Source organism: Phoca vitulina, unplaced genomic scaffold (assembly GCF_004348235.1).
Source record: "Phoca vitulina isolate PV1807 unplaced genomic scaffold, GSC_HSeal_1.0 scaffold46, whole genome shotgun sequence".
In the NCBI taxonomy this organism is placed as follows: Eukaryota; Metazoa; Chordata; class Mammalia; order Carnivora; family Phocidae; genus Phoca; species Phoca vitulina.
In genome coordinates, this window is record NW_022589749.1 from 11,538,453 (window position 1) to 11,563,826 (window position 25,374).

General features: G+C 48.9%; 1 protein-coding gene across 1 annotated transcript; it reads left to right on the forward strand.

The window, feature by feature from the left end:
* The first annotated feature begins 231 nt into the window (after nt 1–231).
* On the forward strand, nt 232–25,092 carry BRI3BP (BRI3 binding protein). Its single transcript, XM_032431417.1, has 3 exons — nt 232–497; nt 13,446–13,548; nt 24,272–25,092. Exons 1-3 carry the CDS (start codon nt 294–296, stop codon nt 24,691–24,693), a joined length of 729 nt encoding a protein of 242 aa, XP_032287308.1. The 5' UTR covers nt 232–293; the 3' UTR covers nt 24,694–25,092.
* The last annotated feature ends 282 nt before the right edge of the window (nt 25,093–25,374 follow it).

A 25,374-nucleotide genomic window follows, 5' to 3' on the forward strand; every position in this document is an offset into this window, starting at 1 on the left:
GCGGGGAGACAAAGCAGCCTCCGGCCTCCGCGGCCCCTCGCGGGGACGTTGCCGGGGACGTTGGGGGGGTCGTTGGCCGGGACCCCGCGTCCGGGGGCGGGGCGAGGCGTGGGCAGGGCCGTCGCGGCTTTGCGCGCGGGGCGGGGCAGGTGGCGCTGCGACAGCGGCGGCGGCGGCTGACAGAGGCGCGGCGCGCAGCCCCCCGAGCGCGCCAACGCGGTCCCCGCCGGAGCCGCGGCGTCCCCGGTGCGGCCCTCAGCCCCGCTCCGACCCCGCATCCCGCCGGCCCCAGGATGGGCGCGCGCGCCTCGGGCGGGCCCCGGGCCCGGGCTGGGCTCCTGCTGCTTCTGCTGCTCGTCGGGCTGCTGGCCCCGGGCGCGCAGGGGGCGCGGGGCCGCGGCGGCACCGAGAAGAACAGCTACCGCCGCACGGTCAACACCTTCTCGCAGAGCGTCAGCAGCCTGTTCGGCGAGGACAACGTGCGCGCCGCTCAGAAGGTGGGCGCCGGGCTCGAGCCTGCGGTCACCTTGCCCCGGCCTCCGCGCACCTGGCGCCGGGGGCCGGCCTGGGCCGTGCGCGGCCTCCGGGGCTGCGGGGCGGCGGGGAGAGGAGAGAGGGGAGGCCGGCCTGCGCCCCGGGGCCTGCCGCCTGCGGGCCCCCGCCCCCACCCCCGCGCCAGGCAGTGGTCGGGACCCGCGGTCGGTGCCCGCGCACGGCGGGGGCGCAGGGCCTCGGGCGCCCTCTGCTCGGCGCCCGGCATTTCTCCTTGGACCTTGGCCGCTAGCGCGGCGCGGGCAGGGCGACCCCGGGGCTGCGCTGACGCCGGCCGCGCCTCTCATTCATTCATTCAGCGCGTTGGGAGGAGCACCTACTATGAGCCAGGCGCCGCGCGGGCTGCCCAGGGGGCGCCCTGCCCGCTCCCCGGCAACCCCGCATTTCTGCGAGCCTCACACCGACCCACTTCCCCTGAGCACCTTAGGCCCTCCTCCTTCTGCTTTGAGGCTATTTAGGCCTTTTTTTTTTTTTTTTTTTTACTTTACAAGAAAAGAAAGGGGAGTAGTGCAGTCTGCTCTGTTGCTTTGGCAACCTGGCCCAGAAGCTCTCCTGAGTTCCTACTGTGTGCCGCCCTTTGATTTGGAGCGTTTTTATTTTGGAGCTTTTATCAACCTGCAGACCCCTGTATGTTGAGCGCCCAGGAGGAGCGCGGGAACTTCTCCCCACACCCTGTCTGCCCTCTGGAGCCTGGTGGGACGGGCTTCATTTGGGGCCAAGTCCCCTGAGAAAGGGGAAGTGAATGAGGGACAGTTGCCTGTGGTAATGTGGTTCCCTGAGCGCAGCCCTTGCTGTTCCTCCTGTTAAAATCTTTGCGCTAAGCTAGCCCTGGGGTTTGGGAACTCAAGTTCTGGCCCTACCACTCACAAGCCGGCCGGCTTTGCACCAGTCGCTTCATTTCTTTGAGCCTCAGTTTCTTTATCCTTTAAAAGGGGTTAATCATAAGATCCCCTTCATTATGAGGTGGTAATTATGAATCGTTGGTGCCTTCCTGGCCCAGAGTAATGGCTGAATCAGTATCAGCTACATCCTGGCCAAGGTGCGAATCCACATTGCTTTTAGCCCTGTTGGAAGGACTTTCAGGGTGAAAAAAAAAAAGTTTTCTGGTGCTTGAGATGGAGGGGGAAAAAAAATTAAAACCCAAATCAGATTGGCTGGATATTCTTATTGGGTGAAATGAAAAGATTCATTTAGTAGGAAAAAGGTGACTTCTGACCGTCGACTCTCCTATGGGTGTGCAGACACTTGTGGAGGTGGTGGGTTCTGCGGGGAGAAGATCACTTTGTAGGTGGCATGACCCAACACCTGAGTGCAAAAAGATTCTCATCCTGTCTGCCTGGGCATAAATGGTGTGAGCAAGGTGCCATTGTTCTTGATTTGAAGGCAAAAATCTTTTGTTTTGGAGCAAAAATTTTGAAAGCCTGATTTGTGCAGGTGTAAGCACGGCAACTCATGTTTCGGCAGATGGTCCTAGGTGAGAATCTAAGTTCTATGGGCATGAAATACAGAATGATACTTAAGGGCCTAAGCTCTGGGCTAATGATACAACAAGACAGCTCTATTCTGGCAAAGAACCTGGGAATCTCAAGGTCAGAATTCTTCCTGGGGTAAACCAGGGTTTGTGCCTTCAATAGGGATAATACAACTGTTATTTGCTTGAAATGTGCTGAGTGCTTTTATAGATAAAGTAACTCAATTCTTAGAACAACCCTATGAGTAGGTACTGTTAATGTGTTCATGTTATAGGTAGGGAAACTGAGGCACAGAGTGGTGACGTGCGTGGCTTCAAGTCAAACTGAGTGCCAGAGCCGGGAATTGAACCCAGGCAGAGTGGGCCTGGAGTCCGCACTGGTACCTTCCCAGGTCTTCTTGCCTCATGACCCTTTCTGGTTCCCCCCATCAGTGCAGCATCTAGAATGAGGCTGACCTGACATTTCCTGCTGCATGTAGCCCAGACTGGCCAGGCTTGGGGGAGGCTGTTTTGTTACTCTTAATTAAACAAAAACTGGGTCTGCTGGCAACTGTAGTTTTCAGCATGCCTGGGGTTACTAATTGGAGCCAGACCGGCTTGGTGGGTTTGAAGTTTGAGGGTGTTTAAAGACACACTCCATATTCTAATCTAGGCCACGACTAGTATAAACCCGTGATGTTCTGGTTTGGAGCATGGGCCTTGCTGTCCCGCAGACATGGGTCGGAATCCCTAGCTCTGTGATCGTGGGCCAGTTGTTTGACCTCTCTGTCTCATTTGCACAGGGGAGATGAACTAGAGGTTGAATGCAATTAGCCACACGGTACAATACTAGGTACTGAATAAGCATTTAGTAAATGGTAGAAGATATTTATTATATAAGAAACAGGTTCATCTGGTAGGAGAGTGATCAACTCATTTATTTTTAAAAACTATTAAGCAACTTGTACATGAGTGTTCATAGTGCTTTGCACATTAGCCAAAAAGTGGAAACAACCCAAATGTTTATCAGCTGATAATGGATAAGCTGCGGCCTGTGCAAGCAGGGAATATTATCCAGTCATAAAAAGGAATAAAGCACTTGGATGAAACTTGAAAAACAAATGAAAGGAGCCAGACACCAAAGGCCACATGTTGTATGATTCCATTTGTATGAAATATCCAGAACAAGCAAATCCGTAGAGCCTGAAAGTAGGTAAAATGGTTGCTAAGGGGAGGGGGAATAGGGAGTGACTGCTTAATTGGATAGGTTTCTTTTTGGGCCAATGAAAATGTTTTGGAACTAGGTAGAGATCGCACAACAGTGTGAGTGTACTAAATGCCACTGAATTGTACACTTTAAAATGGTTAATTTTATGCTGTGTGTATTTTACAACAATTTTTAAAAATTTCTTAAGCACCTATTATATGAGCACAAGCCAGACAAAATGGCCCCTCCTGTGGACCTTTCACGGGACAGGCGATAGATAAGTCAGATACATAAAACAAGATTATTTCCGAGTAATAAATGCCGTTACAGAAATAAGAGAAGATGATGCAATCATAATGAAGAAGAATCTTTGTTTAAGTTTAGTATGTGTCTGCACTGTTATAAGAGAGAGGCTCTGTGATGACCTTCCCTGTTTTACAGATGAGGACAGCAAGGCATGGAAAGGTTGAATCTCTTGTCCCCAGTCTAGCTAATCAGAGGGAGAGGGCTGGGCATGCCTACACTTGTAACCTCTGCAGAATTGGAAATACGTGGAATAGAGTGAGCTGAATGAGAAGGAGGTGGAGGGACTGAGCATGCCAGGCAAAGGGAACAACATGAGCAAAGGCCCTGCGGTGGGAATGGGTTTGGTGTATGAGGGCCAGGGAGGGCCAGTTGTAGGGCTGTGACAGACTAAGCAGGGAACAGAGGGAGACAGCCATGTCAGGCAGGACCTAGGGTTTAACAAAACAGGCTCAATAGTGATGCAATAAAGGCCTTTTGGGGAGCCAGGAGAAAGGGGTGGAGTGCCCTGCCTGGAGGCATTGGGCAGGGGGTGGAGGAAGGGGCATGAGTTGGGTCTGGGAAAGATGGGTTGGCAGGGAAGGAAAGGGCTGGGACAGGTTGGAGCACGGTTCACAGGTTGGCTGCATTGGGGTGTAGATCTTGGGGAGCACAGGGAAAAATTATAGCTGGACTCACATGGTGGGAACGTCTGAATGCTAAGCTGAGAGCTGGTGTTTTTTTCTTACCCCTTTGCTTTTTAGTTTTTTTTTTTTTTTTTTAAGAAGCTTAACATTTAAAGTTTTGTTGTTGTTGTTGTTTTTTAAATAAGGCCACAGTTGCATGGAATGCCATTTCAAATAGTTCAAAAGTTAAGAAAAAGAAATCTGCTTGCTACCTCTGACCCCATCTCTATTCTCCTTCCCAGAGCAGCTAGGTATTCTGAGCATACAGATAGATCCTGCCTCTTCATGGGTTTTCTGTTTGTTTTTCATTATGCATGCTGTTGCACTCTTCTTCTCCCTCCTCCCCCTCCCCCTTCCTCCCCCCTCTTCTTTTTTAATTAATGAGTTTTGGAGACCAGATCTTATTGGTACATAAAGCTTTCTTTTTTTTTAAAGATTTTATTTATTCATTTGAGACACAGAGATACAGAGACAGAGAGAGAGCATGAGCAGGGAGAGAGGCAGAGAGAGAGGGAGAAGCAGGCTCCTCGCTCAGCCAGGAGCCCGATGTGGGGCTCGATCCCAGGACCCTGGGATCATGACCTGAGCCGAAGGCAGACGCTTAACCAACTGAGCCACCCAGGCACCCCGGTACATAAAGCTTTGATTCCTTCTTTTTGGAGGGCTGCAAAAAGCAAACTATCATTCAGGATGTACCATAATTTAACCCACCCCTACTAGTCGATATTTTGTTAGCTTCCCATCTTTTGCCCCTCCAAACCTAGCTGCAATAAAGGTCTCCATATGGAGATTGTTGTGTGTACACATAGACAGGTTCATCTGCAGACTGTTAGAAATGGGATTGCTGAGTCAAAGGGTCTGTGCATTTATAAATTTTTAAATTGAATTCTACTTGGTGTACTTTTCTGCATGAGAAGTATAAAGCATAGTGAATCATTATACCCTGAACGCACCCATGTCACCAGCACGCGATCTAGAAATGGATTGTCCCAGGCCCTCTACCCCTCAACCCAAGACAACCATTCTCCTGACTTTGACAACATAAATTAGTCTTGTCTTTACACCCAGTTCTAATTCCATATACACTTAAGAAAAAAAAAAAGATTTTATGTATTTATTTGAGAGAGAGAAAAAGAGAGCACGAGCAGGGGGAAAGGGAGAAGCAGACTTCCAACTAAGCAGGGAGCCTGACACGGGACTCGATCCCAGGACTCCAAGATCATGACCTGAGCTGAAGGCAGACTCTTAACCGACTGAGCCACCAGGCACCCCATATACACTTTTAATACCAAGAGAGAATGCTGGATTGTTTTCCAAAGAATGACGCGTTTCCACTCCTCCCAGACACGTGAAGGCTGGCTTCCAACCTTCTCCAACGAAGTGTGTCATTAAATTTTTGGTTTTATTATCTTTGAGATAGGTGGTCTTTTCACTTATTCAAAATCCATTGGCGTTTTTTTTTTCTGGAAACTGTCTTTTGTTTTCTTTGCCATTTTTCTATTGAGCTCTTGGTCTTTTGTTTTTGTTTTTTAAGAGGCTTGCATTGTTAGCTGTTTGCAAGAAAGTATTTTGAGCAAAATAACTGACACTTTCCAGTCTTTTTTTCCCACCCCATGGAACAGCTTTATAGAGGTGTAACTGACATTACACTTCAAGAGACTACCTATTTAAAAGGGGTGAAAGTATCCAAAAGTGGACAAGTTGATACATTTTGACGTATGTGTAGGTCTGTGAAAACATCAACACAATCAAAATGTTTCCTCTAACTTGTTACTTTGAAAAATTTTGAAGTACAGAGCAGTTGAAAGAACAGCTTAGAACAGCTAGAAACTCCTCACCTGGCCCACTGATGGTTCACATTTCCCCCAAACTTGTTTTTCTCTTTTTCTTTGCACACACCACACACACATGCACACGCACACACATGCATACACGCTCCCATGTGCACATGCATAGGCATGTTTTTTTCTTCACAGAAACTTTTGAAAGTGAGTTGCAGGTGTTACGACACTTTCTCCCTACAGAACCACAATACTATTGTCCACACCTCCAGAAAAAACCTTACATTTAGTACAATAAAAACTCATCATACGCAGTCTATATTTACATTTCCTTTACAGCTTATGCGTAATCATAAAAATCTAATGCGTATTCAGGCATTGCTCACTGCATTTAGTTTTCACATCTCCTTAGTGTCCTTTAGTTTGTCAAAGTTCCCTCAGTTTCTTGGGGGGGGGGGTGTGGAGAGCTTTTCTGACATTGACATTTTTTTTTTTTAAGATTTTATTTATTCATTTGAGACACAGAGATATATATAGAGAGAGAGCATGAGCAGTGGGAGAAGCAGAGGGAGAGGGAGAAGCAGACTCCCCGCTGAGCCAGGAGCCAGATGTGGGGCTCGATCCCAGGACCCCGGGATCATGACCTGAGCCGAAGGCAGACGCTTAACCATCTGAGCCACCCAGGCGCCCCCTGACATTGACATTTTTGAACAGCACAGACCAATTGCCTTTTCTTCCCCCTTGTTTTGGTAACAGCTCTAGGGAGCTATAATTCAGGTACCATACCCTTCGGTCATGGAGAGTTCAGCGGTTTTGAGTATATTCAGAGAGCTGTACGGCCATCACCACAATCGATTTCAGAGCATCCTCTTCACCCCAGAAAGAAACGCTGCACCCATTAGCCGTCATTCCCCTTCCCCCAACCCTAGACAACCCCTAATCTGCATTCTGGCTCCGTAGACTTGCCTATTCTGGACGTTTCATACAAAGGGAATCACACAGTGTAACTGGCTGCCTTCAAGATTCATCCATGGTGTGACTTGCATCAGAACCTCATCCCTTCTTACGACTTTTTATTTATTCATCAGTTGATGGATATTGGGTTGTTTCCGCTTTTTGGCTACTATGAATAATGCTACTGTGAACATTCACGTACGAGTTTTTTGGGTTGTTTTTTTTTTTTTGAGAGAGAGAGAGCGCACAGGCAGGGGGAGCAACAGGTAGAGGGAGAGGGAGAAGTAGGGGGCCCGATGCGGGACTCGATCCCAGGACCCTGGGAGCACGATCCGAGCCAAAGGCAGACACTGAACCGACTGAGCCACCCAGGTGGCCCCATGTACAAGTTTTTATGTAACATATGTTTTCAACATTTGGGGTGTATAAGTAGGAGTGGAATTGCTGGGTCACGTGGTAACTGACATTGTATAGACGCACCATTTTGGATTCCCACCAGCAGCGTATGAGGATCCCCATTTCTCTACATTCTTGCAAACACTTGTCATTGTCTTTTTGATTATAGCCATCGGAGTGAGGCCGAAATGGTATCTCACCGTGGTCTTGACAGACCACTCTTTTCTTTTTTTTTTTTGAGATTTTATTTTTAAGTTATCTCTACCCCCAACCCGGGGCTTGAACTCACAACCCCGAGATCGAGAGTCGCAGTTCCACTGACTGAGCCAGCCAGATGCCCCCAGACCAGTTGTTTCTTGAAATGTCCTGCAGTGTGTGTTGTCTGTTCCTTCGCGGTTACATAAGGGCACACGTACATATCCGGCAAGAATTCTACCGAAGGGGTCTGTGTGTTTGCCCTGGAGGCACATCAGGGTGCCTTTCCCCTTTGTGATTCATTTGTGATCTCTGTGTACGTCCCGGTATTTTTCGTTCACGTGGTCTTTGCAGGGGGTGTGTCCTTCACGTGCTCGGGCAAACTTGAAAACAGAAATGTCACTCCTTCTCTGACTTGCTCATCAAGACACATCTGCTGATTTTCCTTGGAGTCAGTTTGCATGAGCCAGAGGGTGACAGGGGTGAGACTGGGACGCAGGACGCCGCCTGGAGGTGGGTGTCCAGGCTTCTCTGCCACAAGAAGAGGGATAATGAAATCCTGGCTTGAGTAATTTTGTCCCTTCCTCGGGGACAGCTGCGGGCCTCCCGAGTCTGCTCACCTGCTTCTCCCTTGTTCTAACTTTTCATCCCGAACATTGTACGACCCGCACCGAGGGAGAAAGAATCTTGTAATGAACCCTACCCCCAACACCCGTGGCTTCTGTTTATCAACCTTCTGCCATTCCTGTTACATTTATCCCCTTGCCAAAAACGACATTTAACCTGCAATAATATCTTAAAGCCAATCCAAGACATATCAGTTAACCTGAGAATACTTTAGTCTGTATCTTTTTTACTTATTTATTTATTTTTAAGATTTTTATTTATTTATTTGACAGAGAGAGAGACAGCGAGAGAGGGAACACAAGCAGGGGGAGAGGGAGAGGGAGAAGCAGGCTTACCACCAAGCAGGGAGCCCGATGCGGGGCTCGATCCCAGCACCCTGGGATCATGAGCCGAGCCGAAAGCAGATGCCCAACGACTGAGACACCCAGGTGCCCCTTAGTCTATCTTTAACGAACAACAAAAACATGACCACAAAACACGTGGCTCATGGCAATATTCTGTAGTGACTAACCCCAGTCCATTTTCCAGTTTTTCGATGGACTCGAAAGGTCTCCTGACAAAATTGCTTCCTTTGCATTGGGATCCAAACAAAGTTTACCCTGCATTTAACCAATGTGTCTGTTAAGTCACCCTTTAAAAAAAATATCTTTCCTTTAAGGGGTGCCAGGCTGGCTGAGTCGGTGGACCATGCGATTCTTGATCTCGGGTTGCGAGTTCGAGTCCCACGTTGGGCGTGGGGATGACTTTAAAAAAATCTTTAAAAATACATATATCTTTATTTTTTTAAGAACAGTTTTAGATTTATAGAAAAATTGAGAGGATGGTACAGAATGCCCTCATACCTTGCAGCCAGATTCCCCTGTTGGGAACGTCCTACATTCTTATAGCACATTTGTTGTGTGAATGAACCAGTATTGATAGATTATTAGTAGCTCAGAGTCCATGCTTTCTTTCGATGTCCTTGGTTTTTACCCCACATCCTTTTGTGTCCGAGGATCGCATCCAGGACAGCGCACTGGATCTAGCTGTCCTCGAGCTGGGACATCTCTTGGCCTCTCCTTGGTGGAGGCCACCTGGGCAGTTTGCAGGAGCCCCGGTCAAGGATTCTGCAAGACACCCGTCAGCTCTGATGGGTCTGAGGTTTTTCTCGTGTGGGTTTGAGTGGAAGACACATCAAGGGCACAGACTCTCGGCCTGATTCAAGTGGCCTTAGTTTGAAGGGCTCTTTCCCTCTCACTGCTTCTTGTGTCCCCCGTGGCTTCTGTGGTGGGCAAGCCGGGCCCGCGTCCTGAGGCGAGTCCGTGTCCGCACTGGGCAGGTGCAGCGCTCCGGGCTCCGGGCTGCGGTATAACCCCTGTAGGAGCGGCTCGGGGCTGCCTGAACAGGGCCACACTGTGCAGCTCCAACAATAGGAATTTACTAGAAATCCGAGACCACAGTGTTGGCAGGGTCATTTCTGCCGAGGCCTCTCTCCTTGATGTGCACACGTGTCGTCACGTGGCCCACCCTCTCTGTGTGTCTGTGTCCTGATCTCCTCTTCTTATAAGGACATGGGTCCCATTGGGTTAGGGCCCACCCTAGTGACCTGGTTTTACCTTACTTACCTCTCTGAAGACCCTATCGTTAACTCCAGTCACATTCTGGGGTCCTGGGGATTCGGGCTTCAAGGTAGGGGTTTAGGGAGAACACAGTTCATCCCCCTCATGGCTCCCGTGTCTTCGCCAGGTGAAATTGGCCAAGGTGTCCTACATCTTGGGAGCAGTAGCTAAAGCAACAGTGTGTCCACAGGGCAGAGAGCGAGCTTGCCCAAGCGTGGTTAAAAGGCCAAGGGTGGGCCCTTCCCTGCTTTCAGCCTCTCCTGCCCTGGGCCAGTTTTCAGGAAGGGCCTGTTCTTCCTTCTGAGCAATGCCCGTCCTGCGTGGGCACGAGGATTTCCCCAGGATGGCGGGTCTGCAAGCACCTACCCGGAGACCTGCGTGATTAGGTGCTGTGACAGAAGCATCCTTAGCAGCTCCAATGCCTGGGCCCACCCTGTGCGGAGGCCTTTCCAGGTTGCAGTGTCCAATCCTGTCTTGGCCCCATTTGACAGCTGACAAAACTGAGGCACAGAGAGTTTCAGCGGCGTGAGCACTGGTGCCTCTTCCTTCCAAAATAGCTGCTTCCTCACACCCTTTCTGGGGGAGCTGGTGCCATCTCAAAGGCCCAATAGCCTCTTCTAGAAAAGCCTAGGGCCCTTCTTTTTTCCTCCATTTGAACAAAGTATAAAAACTGCTACCCAATTCCAGACCAACATGTAGGGGTCGTACATCCATTATGCAACAGGATGAGCAGAACAGGGCATATCTGCAAAGTGGGATGCTACGTGGCCATAAAAAGGAATGAAGTCCTGATTCCTGGCACGACATAGGAAATGTCATTGTGAGAGAACGAAGCCGGACATGAAAGGTCACGTGTCGTACGATTCCGTTTGTGTGGAAAGTCTAGGAAAGGCAAATCTGTAGAGACAGACAGATTAGTGGTTGCCTAGGTTGGGGTGGAGGGATGGGGGGTTTCTTTGGAGGCCATGACCATGTTCTAAAATTAGATTATGGTGATGGTTGTATAACTTTGTAACCTCGTGACTATTCCAAAGATCACCCAACTGGACACTTTGAAGACATGAACTTAATGGTATGTAAATCATATGCCAGTAAAGCTCTTTTTTAAAAAAGGAGCTTTTTTTTGGTTTTTGTTTTTTAGAAAGAGAGGGGAGTGGACAGAGGGTGAGGGAGAAGGAGAGAATCCCAAGCTGAGCCCCCTCTGAGCACAGAGCCCAACGCTGGGCTCAGTCACGTAACCCTGATATCATGATGTGAGTCAAAACCAAGGGTTGGATGCTTAACCAACTGCGCCACCCAGGCACCCCTAAAAACAGAGTTTTAATTAGACCATTACCAATGGGCCTTCTACCCGGGGGAAGATGCATCGCACCACCTCCCTCCACTGACAAGAGGGGCAGCCGCCCTCTCTTTTTTGTGACACGTATGCTTCCTTCTGGTGTTCTCCACACAGTCTTTTCATTTGTGTGTATGTGTTTTTTTTTTTTTTTTTAAAGATTTTATTTATTTGACAGAGAGAGACACAGCGAGAGAGGGAACACAAGCAGGGGGAGTGGGAGAGGGAGAAGCAGGCTTCCCGCTGAGCAGAGAGCCTGACGTGGGGCTCGATCCCAGGACCCTGGGATCATGACCTGAGCCGAAGGCAGACGCTTAACGACTGAGCCACCCAGGCGCCCCTGTTTTTATTTTTTTTTTAAGGAGACTCCACACCCAACGTGGGGCTTGAACTAAGGACCCTGAGATCAAGAGTCACATGTTCCACTGACTGAGCCAGCCAGGTGCCCTGTTTTTTGGTTTTTGTTTTTTTTAATCACAGCTCTTCTATTTTTTTTTTTTTTTTTTTACCCTTCCATTTTAAAATAGCTTTATGGAGGTATAAGTCAAGTACCATACAGTTCATCCCCCTAAAGTGTGCCGTTCAACCCTCGTTAGTCTGTTCACAGAGTTGTGCACTCATCACCACAGTCCGTGGTAGGACGTTTCGTCATTTCTAGGAAAATCGTGAACCTTTTAGCTATCACAGCCCCTGGCAACCGCCCATCTACTTTCCGTCCCTACGGCTTTGCCTCTCTTGGACATTTCATGCAAACAGAATCATTTGCTATGTGGCCTCTTGCGTCTGGCTTCATTCCCCGAGCGTCACGTTTTCAAGGTTCGCTGACGTGGAAGCAGGCATCAGTACTTCCATTTTATGGCCAAATAATATCCCGTTGTCTGGATAGACCAGGCTTTGTTCGTCCATCCATCAGCTGATGGCCACACGGTCTTTGCATGTACAAACCCCGTTAGGGCAATGACCTCAGGATAAAAGGATGATTCCTTGCAGGATATGTTGGGGTCAATGCTCTGTGAGAATATGGGATGTCAGTAGGGATTGTGATCACTTACCGGGTGCTCAAGGCACTTCACGTGAATAGCGCACTTACTGCTCAGAAAACCAGATGGGGTGGTACGAGGGCACGTGTCTCTTAGCTGGAGCTCTGCTGTGCATTGTACGTGTGTATCTGTGTATCACACGCACGGCTGCGTGGCTAGCAGTAAGAGGCAGATCTGAGATTTGAACCCAGGCACTTAGACTCCCAGCCGCACGCACTCTCAGCCAAGACACAGAACGGACCTGGAGGTTATTCGAGTCCTCTCTCTCCCGGTTGCTGATTCAACCCTGCCTCTTTTACCCCTGTCCTGGGGCAGTGATCCACCCACGAAGTCCGATTCCAAATGACGTAGCCACTTCACTCCGAGGCACTTCTTGCCCACATGTGAGTCAAAGGGCACTAGTCCAGGGCTCCGCTCGGCACTCCTGTTTGCTGTAACAGTGCAGGTGGGTACAACCGAGGTGCCCATGGGGAGGGATTGCTTAAGCCTCTTTATGGAGAATGAGGCAGCTCTGTGCAGGCTGAGGTTGAGTAATCACCAAGACAGAGTGGCACGGGAGAAAAACTGCAAAACCGTGCACATTCGCTGCTGCTGGTGGGAAGAACATTTGTCCGCCATCGCTCACTGGGCGGCTCTAAGGGAGGCCACAGAAGCGACTGATAACAGCAGGTGCCTCCGGACGGAGGTTTGCACCACGGGGAGTGAAGTGGGAGGCTTACTTTTCACTGAGCTCCCATTTGCAGCTTTGAGTTTTATACCATGTGTGCAGAGTATTACTCACTCCAGAAAAATAGGTGAACGAGGCTGCACCTCCTATTCGTATTCCTCCGGAATCGCCCAGAGAGCTCACGAAGCCCTCCGACGGCCCGGGTCCTTACAGCCGGGTGGGGCGTGCGGCTCTAGTGTTTCCACGTGCCCAGGACATGGGATACAGCTCACATGTGAGAACCACCATCACCCTCGTCCTCGTCCCTCGAGGCAGCACCCACACTCCAGGCGAAATGGGTTGGGGGGCGGAAACTCCCACTGTTTAAAAATGAGAAATCAGGCAGAGAAAAGCAGAGACCTTCACCTTGTCGTGAGCAGCAGGGCTCTAGGAGAAATCAGAAGTGGAGTGATGCCGCTTTGTGGGGACCTCCCGTCTCCCATAGGTGTGCTGCTCGGCCTGTGGACGAGGAGGCTTGACCAGGCTTCCCCCAGCTCCTGGCCGACCGGGCTCATGACAGCGCCCAGGCTACCCGGCTCTGTTTCCCGTTGACGTGTATACCACCGGGCCTGGCTGGACGAGGAGAAGGGGGCGTTGTCCAAGTCAGCATAGTGACCATTCTCTTCTTTCTGCAGTTCCTGACCAGGCTGACGGAGAGGTTCGTGCTCGGGGTGGATATGTTTGTCGAAACGTTGTGGAAAGTTTGGATGGAGCTCTTGGATGTTCTTGGACTTGACGGTACGTGTGTGTGTGTGGGGGGCATTCATTTAAGGCGCTGTTTTATTCTAGTGGTTCTCGAGGTGTGGACGCAGTGTCTGCAGTGGGTGGCAGAGGGGACCCCTTGGAGGGGGGCAGGGGGACACAAATGAACATTTTTTCTTGTAATAGTTGCATAAAGAAATGGCCCATCCAAACTGAGATTCACAGATGCTGTTTAGGGTAAGGTACGAGTGGGTGGTGCTGACTCGTCTGCCCCCGGCAAAGCCGCACGGACCAGAGGTGAAGCCTCTGGGTTGTTGGGATCCATCAGGCTAGACAGTTATTTAGGCAGAAAGGGATTTCATACAGAGCTTGGGGCACTCACAGAGTTATCAGAAGGACAGAAGAAGCGGTGTGTGGCCCCCAGAACACTGCCGAACTGGCCTGTGAGGGGAGTTGCTGCTCAGCCCCAGGAATCAGGAGGCTGCCTCTGGGATGGTTGAATTGAAGGTCACGGGCCCCGGGCCAGGCTGCTACCTCTTTTGCCAGGAAGTCTCCAGTAGCCTGTGTTGAGGTCCCCAAGACCAGCCCCAGGTTCGGTGAGGCACTAGGAAGACCCAGGACTCAGCATTATGGTCATGCTCATGGCTGTGACTTATTAGAGCGCAAGGACACAAAGCACCATGAGCAAGGGGAACAGGACGCTCTAATTCCTCCAGCAACAATTTGAGACGACAGGTGTAAAGTGTCATCTACCAGGGAAGCCCGTTAGAGACCCAGTGCCCGGGGTGTTTCTTAGGGCTGGTCACCTAGGCACTTTCCGCCTGGCACCGACCAAAACTCCCGACTGCCCGCAGGAAAGCAGGCGGTCAGCATAAACCACGTGATTCGTACAAACAGTCCAGGCACAGTCCCTTATGAGGGAATGGAGGGAAGTCCCCTCCATACATGTGTTTTTTCCACACCACCAAGCAATAAACTCCATCTTCCATGGACACTGACCAGGCGTCCCAGAAATTTAACTGAATTCTGACCCTGTCTATCTGGATAGTGTCAGAGCGAACCCACAGGGCAAGGGCCCCCCCACAAGCCTGCCCCTTCCTCTCTAGATGCCAGCGGCAAGCCCACCTGTGCTTCTGACCGACCGGCTCTAGATCGAAGGTTGCCACGTGCCCCTGCCTGGGTTTGACTGATTTGCTAGAGCGGCTCACAGAACTCCAGAAACCCATTTCCTTAACTAGGTTACCAGTTTGTTATAGATGGATGTAACCCAGGAACAGCCAGATGGAAGAGATATGCAGCACGAGGTCCGTGGGAAGGGCCAGGGAGCCTTAATGTTCTCTGAGCTCCCCAACCTGGAACCTCCCCAAACCCTGTCCTGTCCGGGTCTTTATGGAGGCTCCGTGACACAGGCATGATTGACCAAGTCCTTGGCTATCGGTGATTGACTCAACCTTTAGCCGCTCTCCCCTCCCTGGAGGTCAGGGGATGGGACAGAAATCCCAGCCCCCTCCTCATGGTTGGTTCTCCCAGCACCCAGCCCCCCTCCTTAGGGCCTTTCCAAAAGTCACCGCCTTGGAATGTGCTCAGGTGTGGCTCAAAGGGGCTTGTTCTGAATTATCAAGATACCGTTATCGCTCTCGTCCCTTAGAAAACTCCAAAGGATTTAGCTGCTCTGTGCCAGGCATAGGGACAAAGACCAAATATGTATACTTCTTATTATAAATCACCATATCACACTCCAGAAATCCAAGTTCCCAGATGCCAGCCAAGGGCCCATCTTACCTGCACACCTTTCTAGAGAGCAGCCTCAGGCCCGCTGTGTTAACCCTTCCTGCACACCTCCTAACTCAGCGTCCTCTCTTGGCCCCTGTGGTTCCTTCTCAACCAATAGCCAGGGTGTTTTTTGTTTTTATTACAACTTTTGCTGCATAGAGTGATTAAAAAAAAAAACAAAACCATTAGTCGGGTCAAGTCATTCACCTTCAGACTGCCCAGTGACCCCTGTCGCACTTGGAATCGACACAGAGCTCCCACCGAGGACAGTCAGCACCGAGGATCTGCCCAGCTCCCTACCCAGTCCCCCGCCTCCATCCTGCTCTTGGACACAGCTTTGGTTCCGTTAGGTGTCCCCTGCCAGGAGCAGTCCCTCAGCCCTTTGCCTGCTGAGTCTTTCCCATCCTCTGCTCTCTGGTACATGACACCTCCTCCAAGGGGCCCATCCTGACTAACCCATGTACAGGGACCCCATCTGTTCTCACACCCACCATCCCTCACCAGCTGTGATGTCCCATGGGCATGCATGCGTGCGCATGTGTGTGTTTATTGCTCATCTCCCTTCTGGAATCTCTGCTCCTGTGAGTGGGGTTTTGCCCATCTCCTCCAGACTGCCCGCTCTGCCTTGCTCTGCCCCTGGTGCACAGGGGCCCATCGCTCATAAAAGTTGGAGGACTGTTGGTCCCACTACTTCGCTGCTGGTGTGAGTTCACTTGTGTCCCCCCAGAAGCACCCCAGGAGCCCCATATCTGTGAACATGAGCTTATTTGGGAATAGTCTTTGCAGATATGATGAAGTTAAGATGAGGTCATCCTGGTGGGTCCTACGTCCAATGTTCTTGTATGAGGAGGGAAATTTGGACACAGAGACAGAAATACCCAGAGAAAAGACGGCCCTGGCAGAGACCAGAGAGCTGCGGCCACAAGCCCAGGATGCCCGGAGCCCCCAGGAGCTGGAAGAGGCAGGAGGGACCCCTGTGGAGTGCTCAGGGAGAGCAGCCCCACCCACACCTTGATTTTGGAATTCTGGCCCCCAGCCGGCAAGACAGTGCATTCCTATTGCTTTAAGGACACCTCATCTAGTCATTTGTTACAGCGGCTGTGGGAAACCCTGGCCACGTGCAGGGTCTCTGGGAGCCCTCCTGCTTGCCTTTGACACTCCCACCTGACGGACTGGAGACTGGCCCCATAGGTGGGGCTCCCTGGTTCACACCCGCTGTCGTCCCCCCTCAGCCCCTGGGAACCTGACTCCAGCCTTGAATCACCGAGTTCAACCTGTGAGAGACCTTAGACCAGCTCAGGGCACCTCACCGCTCAGGCAAAGAATCCGCGGCAGCGGGACGGCCCTTTGAGAGGATGCTGTGCCACGTGCAGCCTCCTGGGGCTGCTGGGGACCCCTCCCGGGAGTCAGGCTGAGTCAACACACAGCACAGATAAAGCAACTGCGTGCAATCTGCTCGGCCTCCGTATTCACCACCTGCCCGACCGACGCGCCCTGCAGAAGCAAGCCTGATTGCAAAAAGTTGCACGCAGCTTGGAATGGAAAGCTAGAGTAGCGACAGCCTCCTGATTACACGGGACAGGATCAGAACAGCATCATTCCACAGAGGCCCCACATGCTTGTGTTCACGGCCAGGGTCGCTGGACATCCCAGAGGTGAAAGAACTCCCTTCCACGTCATGTTTTCCCCTCGTAGTTGGTGCATCAGCTTCAAAGCATCCAAAGGCCTTTGGAATTTGCATCTTAGGCTTAGAAGTTTGAGTGTGCAAAAGGCAGGAAACTGTATCCCAAAGTTGGATATTCTGGTGCAAAATGTTTCCATGAGTACAATCCTCTAACTTCCGACTCCAGACGTTTTCAGGGTCCTGGAGCCTCCTGAGCCAGAGCGGTCCAATGGAAATAGAATGCCAGATGGTATTACACGTTCCAGTTTCCACATTAGAAAAGTAAAAAGACATTAACTTAATAAGGTGTTTTAGTTGACCCAATAGGTTCAAAATATTGTCATCTCAACTTTTGATCAATACAAAAAATTATTAAGGTATCTTACATTTTGGGGGGTATTAAGCCATCGAAATCCACCCTGTATTTGACACAGCACATCTCCGTTCAGTCTCGCCACATCTCAAGCGCTCCGTGGCCACACGTGGCCAGTAGCTACCATAATGGACACCATGGCGTTAGCCCCACTCTAGATCTGGTGGCTCAAGCCACTGTTCTGGGAAGTGGAGCCCTTGTCCAGGAGTCGGAAGGATGGATTTAAGTCTCGTGCCTTCATCAAGTTGTTTGCTTTCTCTGAAGGCTTGGAAGCCACTTCCCACACATGCTGTGACCGCGCATAAGGATAGTGCAGGTAGTGGGTGGCTCCAAGCGCCGGACTCCCTGCATCGCAGTCCCAGCCCCGCCCCGCTCTAGCTGTGGGACTTAGGGCAAGTCACGCTCTGCGCCCGAGTCCCCACGTGGGAAATGCCACGTATCCTCAGCACGTCGTGAGGACCAGATGACAATTGGTGCAGAGCCGTTAGAACAGTGCCTGGCCCGCAGTAAATGCCTCGTGAACACTCCATGGCTTACGAAGGGGCTGTGCTCCAAAAAATACGCCACCATGCGCTTCTGGGACTCACGCAATCCCGATTCTCTACGCTGAGGGCCGCCTGCGCCCGGCTGCGCTCAGAGCCAGCTCTCCCTGGGCTCTGGATCGGGTGGGCCCCTAATCCAGTATGACCGGCGACCTCACCGAGGTCACGCGAAGATGAAGGTAGAGATCGGGGAATGCTTCCATGAGTCAAGAAGGCCGGGGATGGCCCGCATACCCCAGAAGCCGGGGAGAGGCCTGGGATGGATTCTTCCTCATGGCCTCAGAAGGCACCACCTGTCGACACCTTGACCTCACACTCGTGGCCTCCATGCTGTGTGAGAATATGATCCTCTTGTCTAAGCCACTCAGCCAGTGGTTCTTCACTGTGGTAGGCCCGGGAAGCAGATACAGGCAGGACATCCAGAGCTGCTCATGTCCTATTTAGGGCTTTTAGGGCCTCCGCGGGAGGCAGGGTGCTCCTTACGAGCCTCGCTGGAGAGAAGTGCAGTTTTTATTAGAGTCACTGTACCTGTGTTAACCATTCTCTGCCCCAGTCTGGTATTCCCCCTGGGGGTCCTTGGGCCCACTGGTCACCGAACTTGGCCCCTTGATAACCTGATAGCACATGCTATGTGGCTTTGGATGTAAGAGGCTAGTCCGGCGGTTCTCAAAGTATGCTCTGAGGAACCCTGGGGGGGGTTCCCTGAGGCCCCTCAGGGAATGCTCTGAGGTTAGGCATTCAAGGAGTGCTTCCATAGTTTTTTACATCGATTCCATGTCGATAATATGTTGAATACGTTGCGCTAAGTATCTTCACATTAATTATTACCTGTTTCTTTTTTGCCCTTTTTAATGTGGCCACTAGAAATATTTAAATTACATCTGTGGCCTACCTTTGTGGCTGGCATCCTGTTTCTGTGGATTCAAAACCAGATCTGAGGATCCAGCCCTCCTCTCTCAAAGCGGATATTACAGAGATTTGTGAAAACGCAAAACAACTCCACTGTTTTCATTGTGGGGGGTTTTGGGGTTTTGTTTTGGAAAGCAGTTATTTTTCATGAAAAATATATTATTTGTGTTAACCTATAATGGGTTCACTGTTATTTTTAAACAAATTGATAATAATATTTAAAAACGAATTTATTCCTTTTGCTTAATTTTTCTGTAAATCTAAAACTCTGAAAAATTAAGGCCATTTAATAAAAAAATTTTTTTAAGAAAAAATTAGCCTTAAAATATGAGGTATATCTAAGTACAAAATCATGATGAAGTTCTATTTTATTTTACTTTATTTTATTATTTTTTAAAAAAGATTTTATTTATTTGACAGAGAGAGAGCAGGAGAACACAGGCAAGGGGAGCGACAGAGGGAGAGGGCGAAGCAAGCTCCTTGCCAAGCAGGGAGTCCGAAATAGGGCTCGATCCCAGGACTCTGGGATCATGACCTGAGCCCAAGGCAGTCGCTTAGCCATCCAGGCGCCCCTATTTTATTTTTTTAAGTAGGCTTCATGCCCAGTGTGGAGCCCAACATGAGGCTTGAACTCAATGACCCTGAGATCAAGATCTGAGCTGAGATCAAGAGTCAGAGGCTTAACTGACTGAGCCCCCTAGACACCCCCAATGAAATTCTTTTTTAAATTAAGAATGTATTTATTTATTTATTTATTTTTAAAAAGATTTTATTTATTTATTTGAGAGAGAGAAAGAGAGCACAAGAGTGGGGTGAGGAGCAGAGGGAGAAGCAGACTCCCTGCTGAGCAGGGAGCCCGATGTGGGACTCGATCCCGGGACTCCAGGATCATGACCTGAGACGAAGGCAGACGTTTAACCGACGGGAGCCACCCAGGCGCCCCTAAATTAAGAATTTATTTAAAAAATAATAATAAAAATAAATTAAGAATTTATTAAGGGCGCCTGGCTGGCTCAGTCGTAAGAGCATGTGACTTTTGATGTCGGGGTTGTGAGTTTGAGCCCCACGTCCAGGGTAGAGATTACTTAATAAATAAAAGTTAAAATAAAATGGTCAGTGTTTAAAAAACAATTGGTTAGAAATTAGTTTTAGTTTGTACTGTGATAAATATAAATAAATAGAACCCATATAAACAAAATCTCTTGGGAGTCCTAAGACCAAAACAGTTGGTTTCATCTCATCTTTTGCTGGGGTTAAGTGTGAAAACTCCAAAGTCAAAGCCACACTCAGTCAGATGCTCCTGATGCCTCCGGAAGGCACAATGAAGGAATGCAGCACCCTGGCATTTGGGGAGTGAGTGCTGGGTGACCCCGTGCCTTCAGCTTGGACAAGGTTTTAGTTTCTGAGGTTGGGCCCCATGAAGTGGCCAGCTGATGCACAGTAATCTGATCACTTTGGAGGCGGCAGGCCGCTGGGGGTGAAGGGAGGACGGGAGACAGTTGCGCTGTGGATGCATTTAAAGCATCAGAAAGGTTCAAGTCTTCCATCTCATGCTCACTTCAAATCTTCATGTCCCACCTCTCCCCTCATGCTTTCCCCCTCGTGCATGGAGTGGATTGTGCATCAGCCAGTAGGTCTCAAAGTGAGGCCCACCTCAGACCTACAAAATCCCATGTCCTGGGGGTGGGCCTCAGCTGAGTGTGTTGAAGGGCCCTCCAGGGCAGTCTGAGGCACACACTCGAGTTGAGAACTTTGGTTGAACATTGAAGGCACTTAGGATAGAACTCCCCTTGAACGTGGTAAACAACACCATGAGGAGACAGACCGCTCTAGGATATAGGGCCCTCTGCAAGAAAACTAGCCTTGAAAACTGGTCTTCAGAAAGTCATTGTCACAGGACTCTTCTAGATTAAAGATGGCAAACACAGCATGGCCAATTGCAGTGCATGAACCGTGATTGGATCCCAGTGGGAGTGGTGGGGGTCAGGGGGATGAATGATAGGGAATTTAATATTCTTTTTTTTTTAAAGATTTTATTTATTTATTTGAGAGAGAGAATGAGATAGAGAGAGAGAGCATGAGAGGGGGGAGGGTCAGAGAGAGAAGCAGACTCCCCGCTGAGCAGGGAGCCCAATGTGGGACTAGATTCCGGGACTCCAGGATCATGACCTGAGCCGAAGGCAGTTGCTTAACCAACTGAGCCACCCAGGCGCCCGGGAATTTAATATTCTTAGTTACAATCATGGTATCGTGGGTTTGAGGAGAATGTTTATTCTTAAAACACAAAAGCCATCGGAATTTGGAGAGGAAGAAGTAAAATTGTCTCTCTTTGCAGACAACATGATTTTATCTATAGAAAATCCTAAAGACTCCACCAAAAAACTGTTAGATCTGATCAATGAATTCAGTAAAGTCGCAGGGTGCAAAATTAACATACAAAAATCAGCAGTATTTTTATACACTAACAATGAATGATCTGAAAAAGAAATAAAATGATCCCATTTATAATAGCATCAAAAACAATAAAATACTTAGGAATAACTTAACCAAGGAGGTGAAAGATCTCCACTCTGAAAATTGCAAGACATTGATGACAACACAAATAAATGGAAAGTTATCCCATGTTCATGGATTGGAAGAATTAATGTTGTTAAAATGTCTGTTGTTTACCCAAAGCCATCTACAGATTAGTGTGGTCCCTATCAAGATTCCAATAGCTTTTTTTTTTACAGATGTAGAAAAAAAGTCCTAAAATTTATATGGAACCACAAAAGACCCAGACTAGCCAAAGGAATCCTGAGAAGGAAGAACAAAGTGATACTTGCTGATTTCAGGTTGTATTATAAAGCTGTAGTAATCAAAATAGTATAGTGCTGGCATAAAAACAGACACGCAGACCAATGGAAGAGAATTGAGAGTACCGAAATAAACCATGGATCTCTGGTCAACTAGTATTTGACAAGGGAGCCAAGAATACTCAGTGGAGAGAAGACAGTGTCTTCAATAGATGGTGCTGGGAAAACTGGATATTCATGTGTAAAAGAATGAAACTAGACCACTATAATACACCCCTTGCAAAAATGAACTCAAAATATATTAAAGACTTAAATGTAAGACCAGAAACCATAAAACTCCTAGGAGAAAACAGGTGGTAAGCTCTTTGACATTGGTCTTGGTGATGAGTTTTTTGGGATTTGACACCAAAAGCAAAAATAAACAAGTGGGACCGCATCAGACCGAGAAACTTCTGCATAGCAGAAGGAACAACCTACAAAATGAAAAGTACCTATGGAATGGGAAAAAATATTTGCAAACCATATATCTGTTAAGGGGTTAATATCCAAAATATAGGGGCGCCTGGGTGGCTCAGTCGTTAAGCGTCTGCCTTCGGCTCAGGTCATGATCCCAGGGTCCTGAGATCGAGCCCCATGTCGGGCTCCCCGCTCTGCGGGAAGCCTGCTTCTCCCTCTCCCACTCCCCCTGCTTGTGTTCCCTCTCTCGCTGTGTCTCTCTCTGTCAAATAAATAAATAAAATCTTTAAAAAAAAAAAAAAATATCCAAAATATATAAAGAACTCCTACAACTCAATAGCAAGAAACCAACAGTCTGATTAAAATACGAGCAAAGGACCCAAACAGACATTTTTCCAAAGAAGATATACAAACGGCCAACAGTTATGTAAAAAGATGCTCAACATCACTAATCAGGGAAGTGCAAATCAAAGGCACGTGAGTATCATCTTACACCCTACTGAAATGACTGTTGTCACAAAGACGAGATTACAAATGCTGGCGAGGATGTGTGCAGAAGGGAACCCTTCCTTGTGTGCTGTTGGTGGGATTGTCAGGTAGTGCAGTCACTATGGAAAACAGTATGGGGGTTCCTGAAAAAATTAAAAATTAGAGTTACCATATGATCCAGCAATCCCGCTTCTGGGAATATACCCAAAGGAAATGAAAACACTATGTCACAGAGACATGTGCACCGCCATGTTCACTGCAGCATTATCTACGATGGCCAAGACAGGGAAACAACATAAGTGTCCATCGACGGATGAATGGGAAAAGAAGTGATACATACACACAATGGAATATTACTCAGCCATAAAAAGAGAAGGAAATCCTGCCATTTGCAACAACGTGGATGGAACTTGAGGGCATTATGCTAAGTGAAATAAGTCAGACAGGGAAAGACAAATACTGTATGATCTCACTTATATGTAGAATCTTTAAAAAAAAAAAAAGCCTCATAGAAAAAGAGATCAGATTTGTGGTCAGAGGTAGGAGGTAGTGGGTGGGGGAATTGTAATAAGATGGTCAAAAGGTACAAATTTCTAATTACAAGATAAATCAGTACCCAGGGATGTAACATACAATGTAATGATTATAGTTAACTCTGTTGTATGGCATATTTGAAAGTTATCAAGAGAATAGTAGATCCTAAGAGTTCTCAGGACAAGAAAATTATTTTTTTTTTTTGTATCTATATGAGGTGATGGATGTTAATTAAGTTTATTGTAGTAATTTCACAATATATGTAATAAGTCATGCTTTACAGCTTGAGCTTTACAGTGCTTTATGTCAGTTATAGCTCAATAAAACTGGAAAAAAATATGCCAAAGGATGATCTTTTGCAACTTTCAAATGGCTCGGTAAAAAAAAAAAAAGTATGTGACAAAACAAGATATGGTAAAATGTTAACAACTATTAAACCTAGTGGTTTCAATGGGAGTATTTATTTTACTATCCTTTTAACTTTTCTGTTTGAAAATTTTCTTAAGTTGGGCACACAGAAGATGCAACTCCTCCATTTCACTCCATGTTTAAGATGGAACTTCATGTATGATTAGGTTTGGCTGTGAGTAAGAGATCCAAAATATCAGCAGCTTAAACAAGATGGAAGCTTATTTCTCTATGTGAAAGTTCACAGGTAGGTGGTTAGGCAGGTAGGTGGCTTTGCAGCACGTTGTCCTCAGAATCGAGGCACCTTCCATCTTATTGCTTCCCAATAGGTGACTTCCCTTACTTCATGGCCCAAGACAGCTGCTCCCACTCCCGCCATCACATCCACATTCCAGCAGACAGAAGAAAAGGAGGTAAAGGGCACATTCCTGCTACTTGTAGGAAAAACCCCTGGAGGCCACCACAAAACATCTCCTTGACCAAAGCTTGGTTTTGTAGCTACAAGGGAGGCCAGACATGCCTTCATCCTAGGCAGCCCAATACCCGGCCTAAAATTGGGCGTTTGTGACTCCGGAAGACAGGAAGGGAGGAAATACAAGGTCAATTTGTAAGCTCTGCCCTGCCACAAAAAGGCATCTTAAACTCAGGATATGGCAGGTAGTCTCCCAGGGCTTAGCACGAAGGATCACGAGGCAGCCGACTTTGGGGACATCTTATTGTAGAGACCCAGCAAGGGAGCCGAGCTGCCCGAGCCCCACTTGGAGAGAAACCCCTGGCTCCTGGTGACCGGCCACTGTCCCTCTTTTCTGTCCCGCAGTGTCGAACCTGTCCCAGTACTTCAGCCCGGCCTCGGTGGCCAACAGCCCGGCCCGCGCCCTCCTGCTGGTCGGCGTCGTCCTCCTGGCCTACTGGTTCTTGTCTCTGACCCTGGGCTTCACCTTCAGCCTCCTGCACGTGGTGTTCGGCCGCTTCTTCTGGGTCGCGCGGGTCATCCTGTTCTCCATGTCGTGCGTGTACGTCCTGCACAAGTACGAGGGGGAGCCGGAGAACGCCGTCCTGCCCCTCTGCTTCGTGGTGGCCATCTACTTCATGACCGGGCCCATGGGCTTCTACTGGCGCAGCGGGCCCAGCGGCCCCAGCGTGGAGGAGAAGCTGGAACACCTGGAGAACCAGGTCAGACTGCTCAACATCCGCCTCAACAAAGTGCTGGAGAGTCTCGACCGCGCCAACGGCAAGTGACAATCAGCCAGCCGGCCGGGTCCCCTCACGCCAGCGCCCGCTCTCAGAAAACAAAAACGGAGAAGGAAGAAAAGAGCACCAAACCCCAAACAATCTCAATAAACGTTCCTGAGCACGGCGGGGGGCGCTCTGTGAGGGTCTTTCCGGCCACGTGTCGACCCTGAGGACACGTTCCCAGAGGAATGACGGGATCGCTTGTGTAGAACCACCCACCAAGTGTCATTAGTGGGGGAAAAAATATTTTTTAAACAAAGGATATAATCATATTAGCTGTACAGTAAGAGTTTATCTGTGCATAGAGCATAAAGTTAATTTTTTCAAGCACTTAAATACATCTTTTGTAAGGTTTTTTAACAAAGGCAGATCGAGTCAAGTTTAATAAAACTTTACATTGAGGGGAAGAATATGCTAATGGGACACTTTCGACTAAAAACTCCAATGCTAGCATTTGTTTTCGCAGCATAGGGCTTGGTGGGGGAGGTCTGGGTGCGTTATTCTCATGTTCCAAAACCGTGGGCTTCATTTTATGTTACTTTCAGTTGATGGTGACTGGGCTGATGGATGTTGTCGGTTCTGGGTGTGGGCGCTTGGGGTCCAGGTCGGAACTAAACATCTTTTGGGTCCTAGTGACCCCAGCCAGGTGCCTGTCAACTATATTTCTAAAAGGAAAGATTATTATTT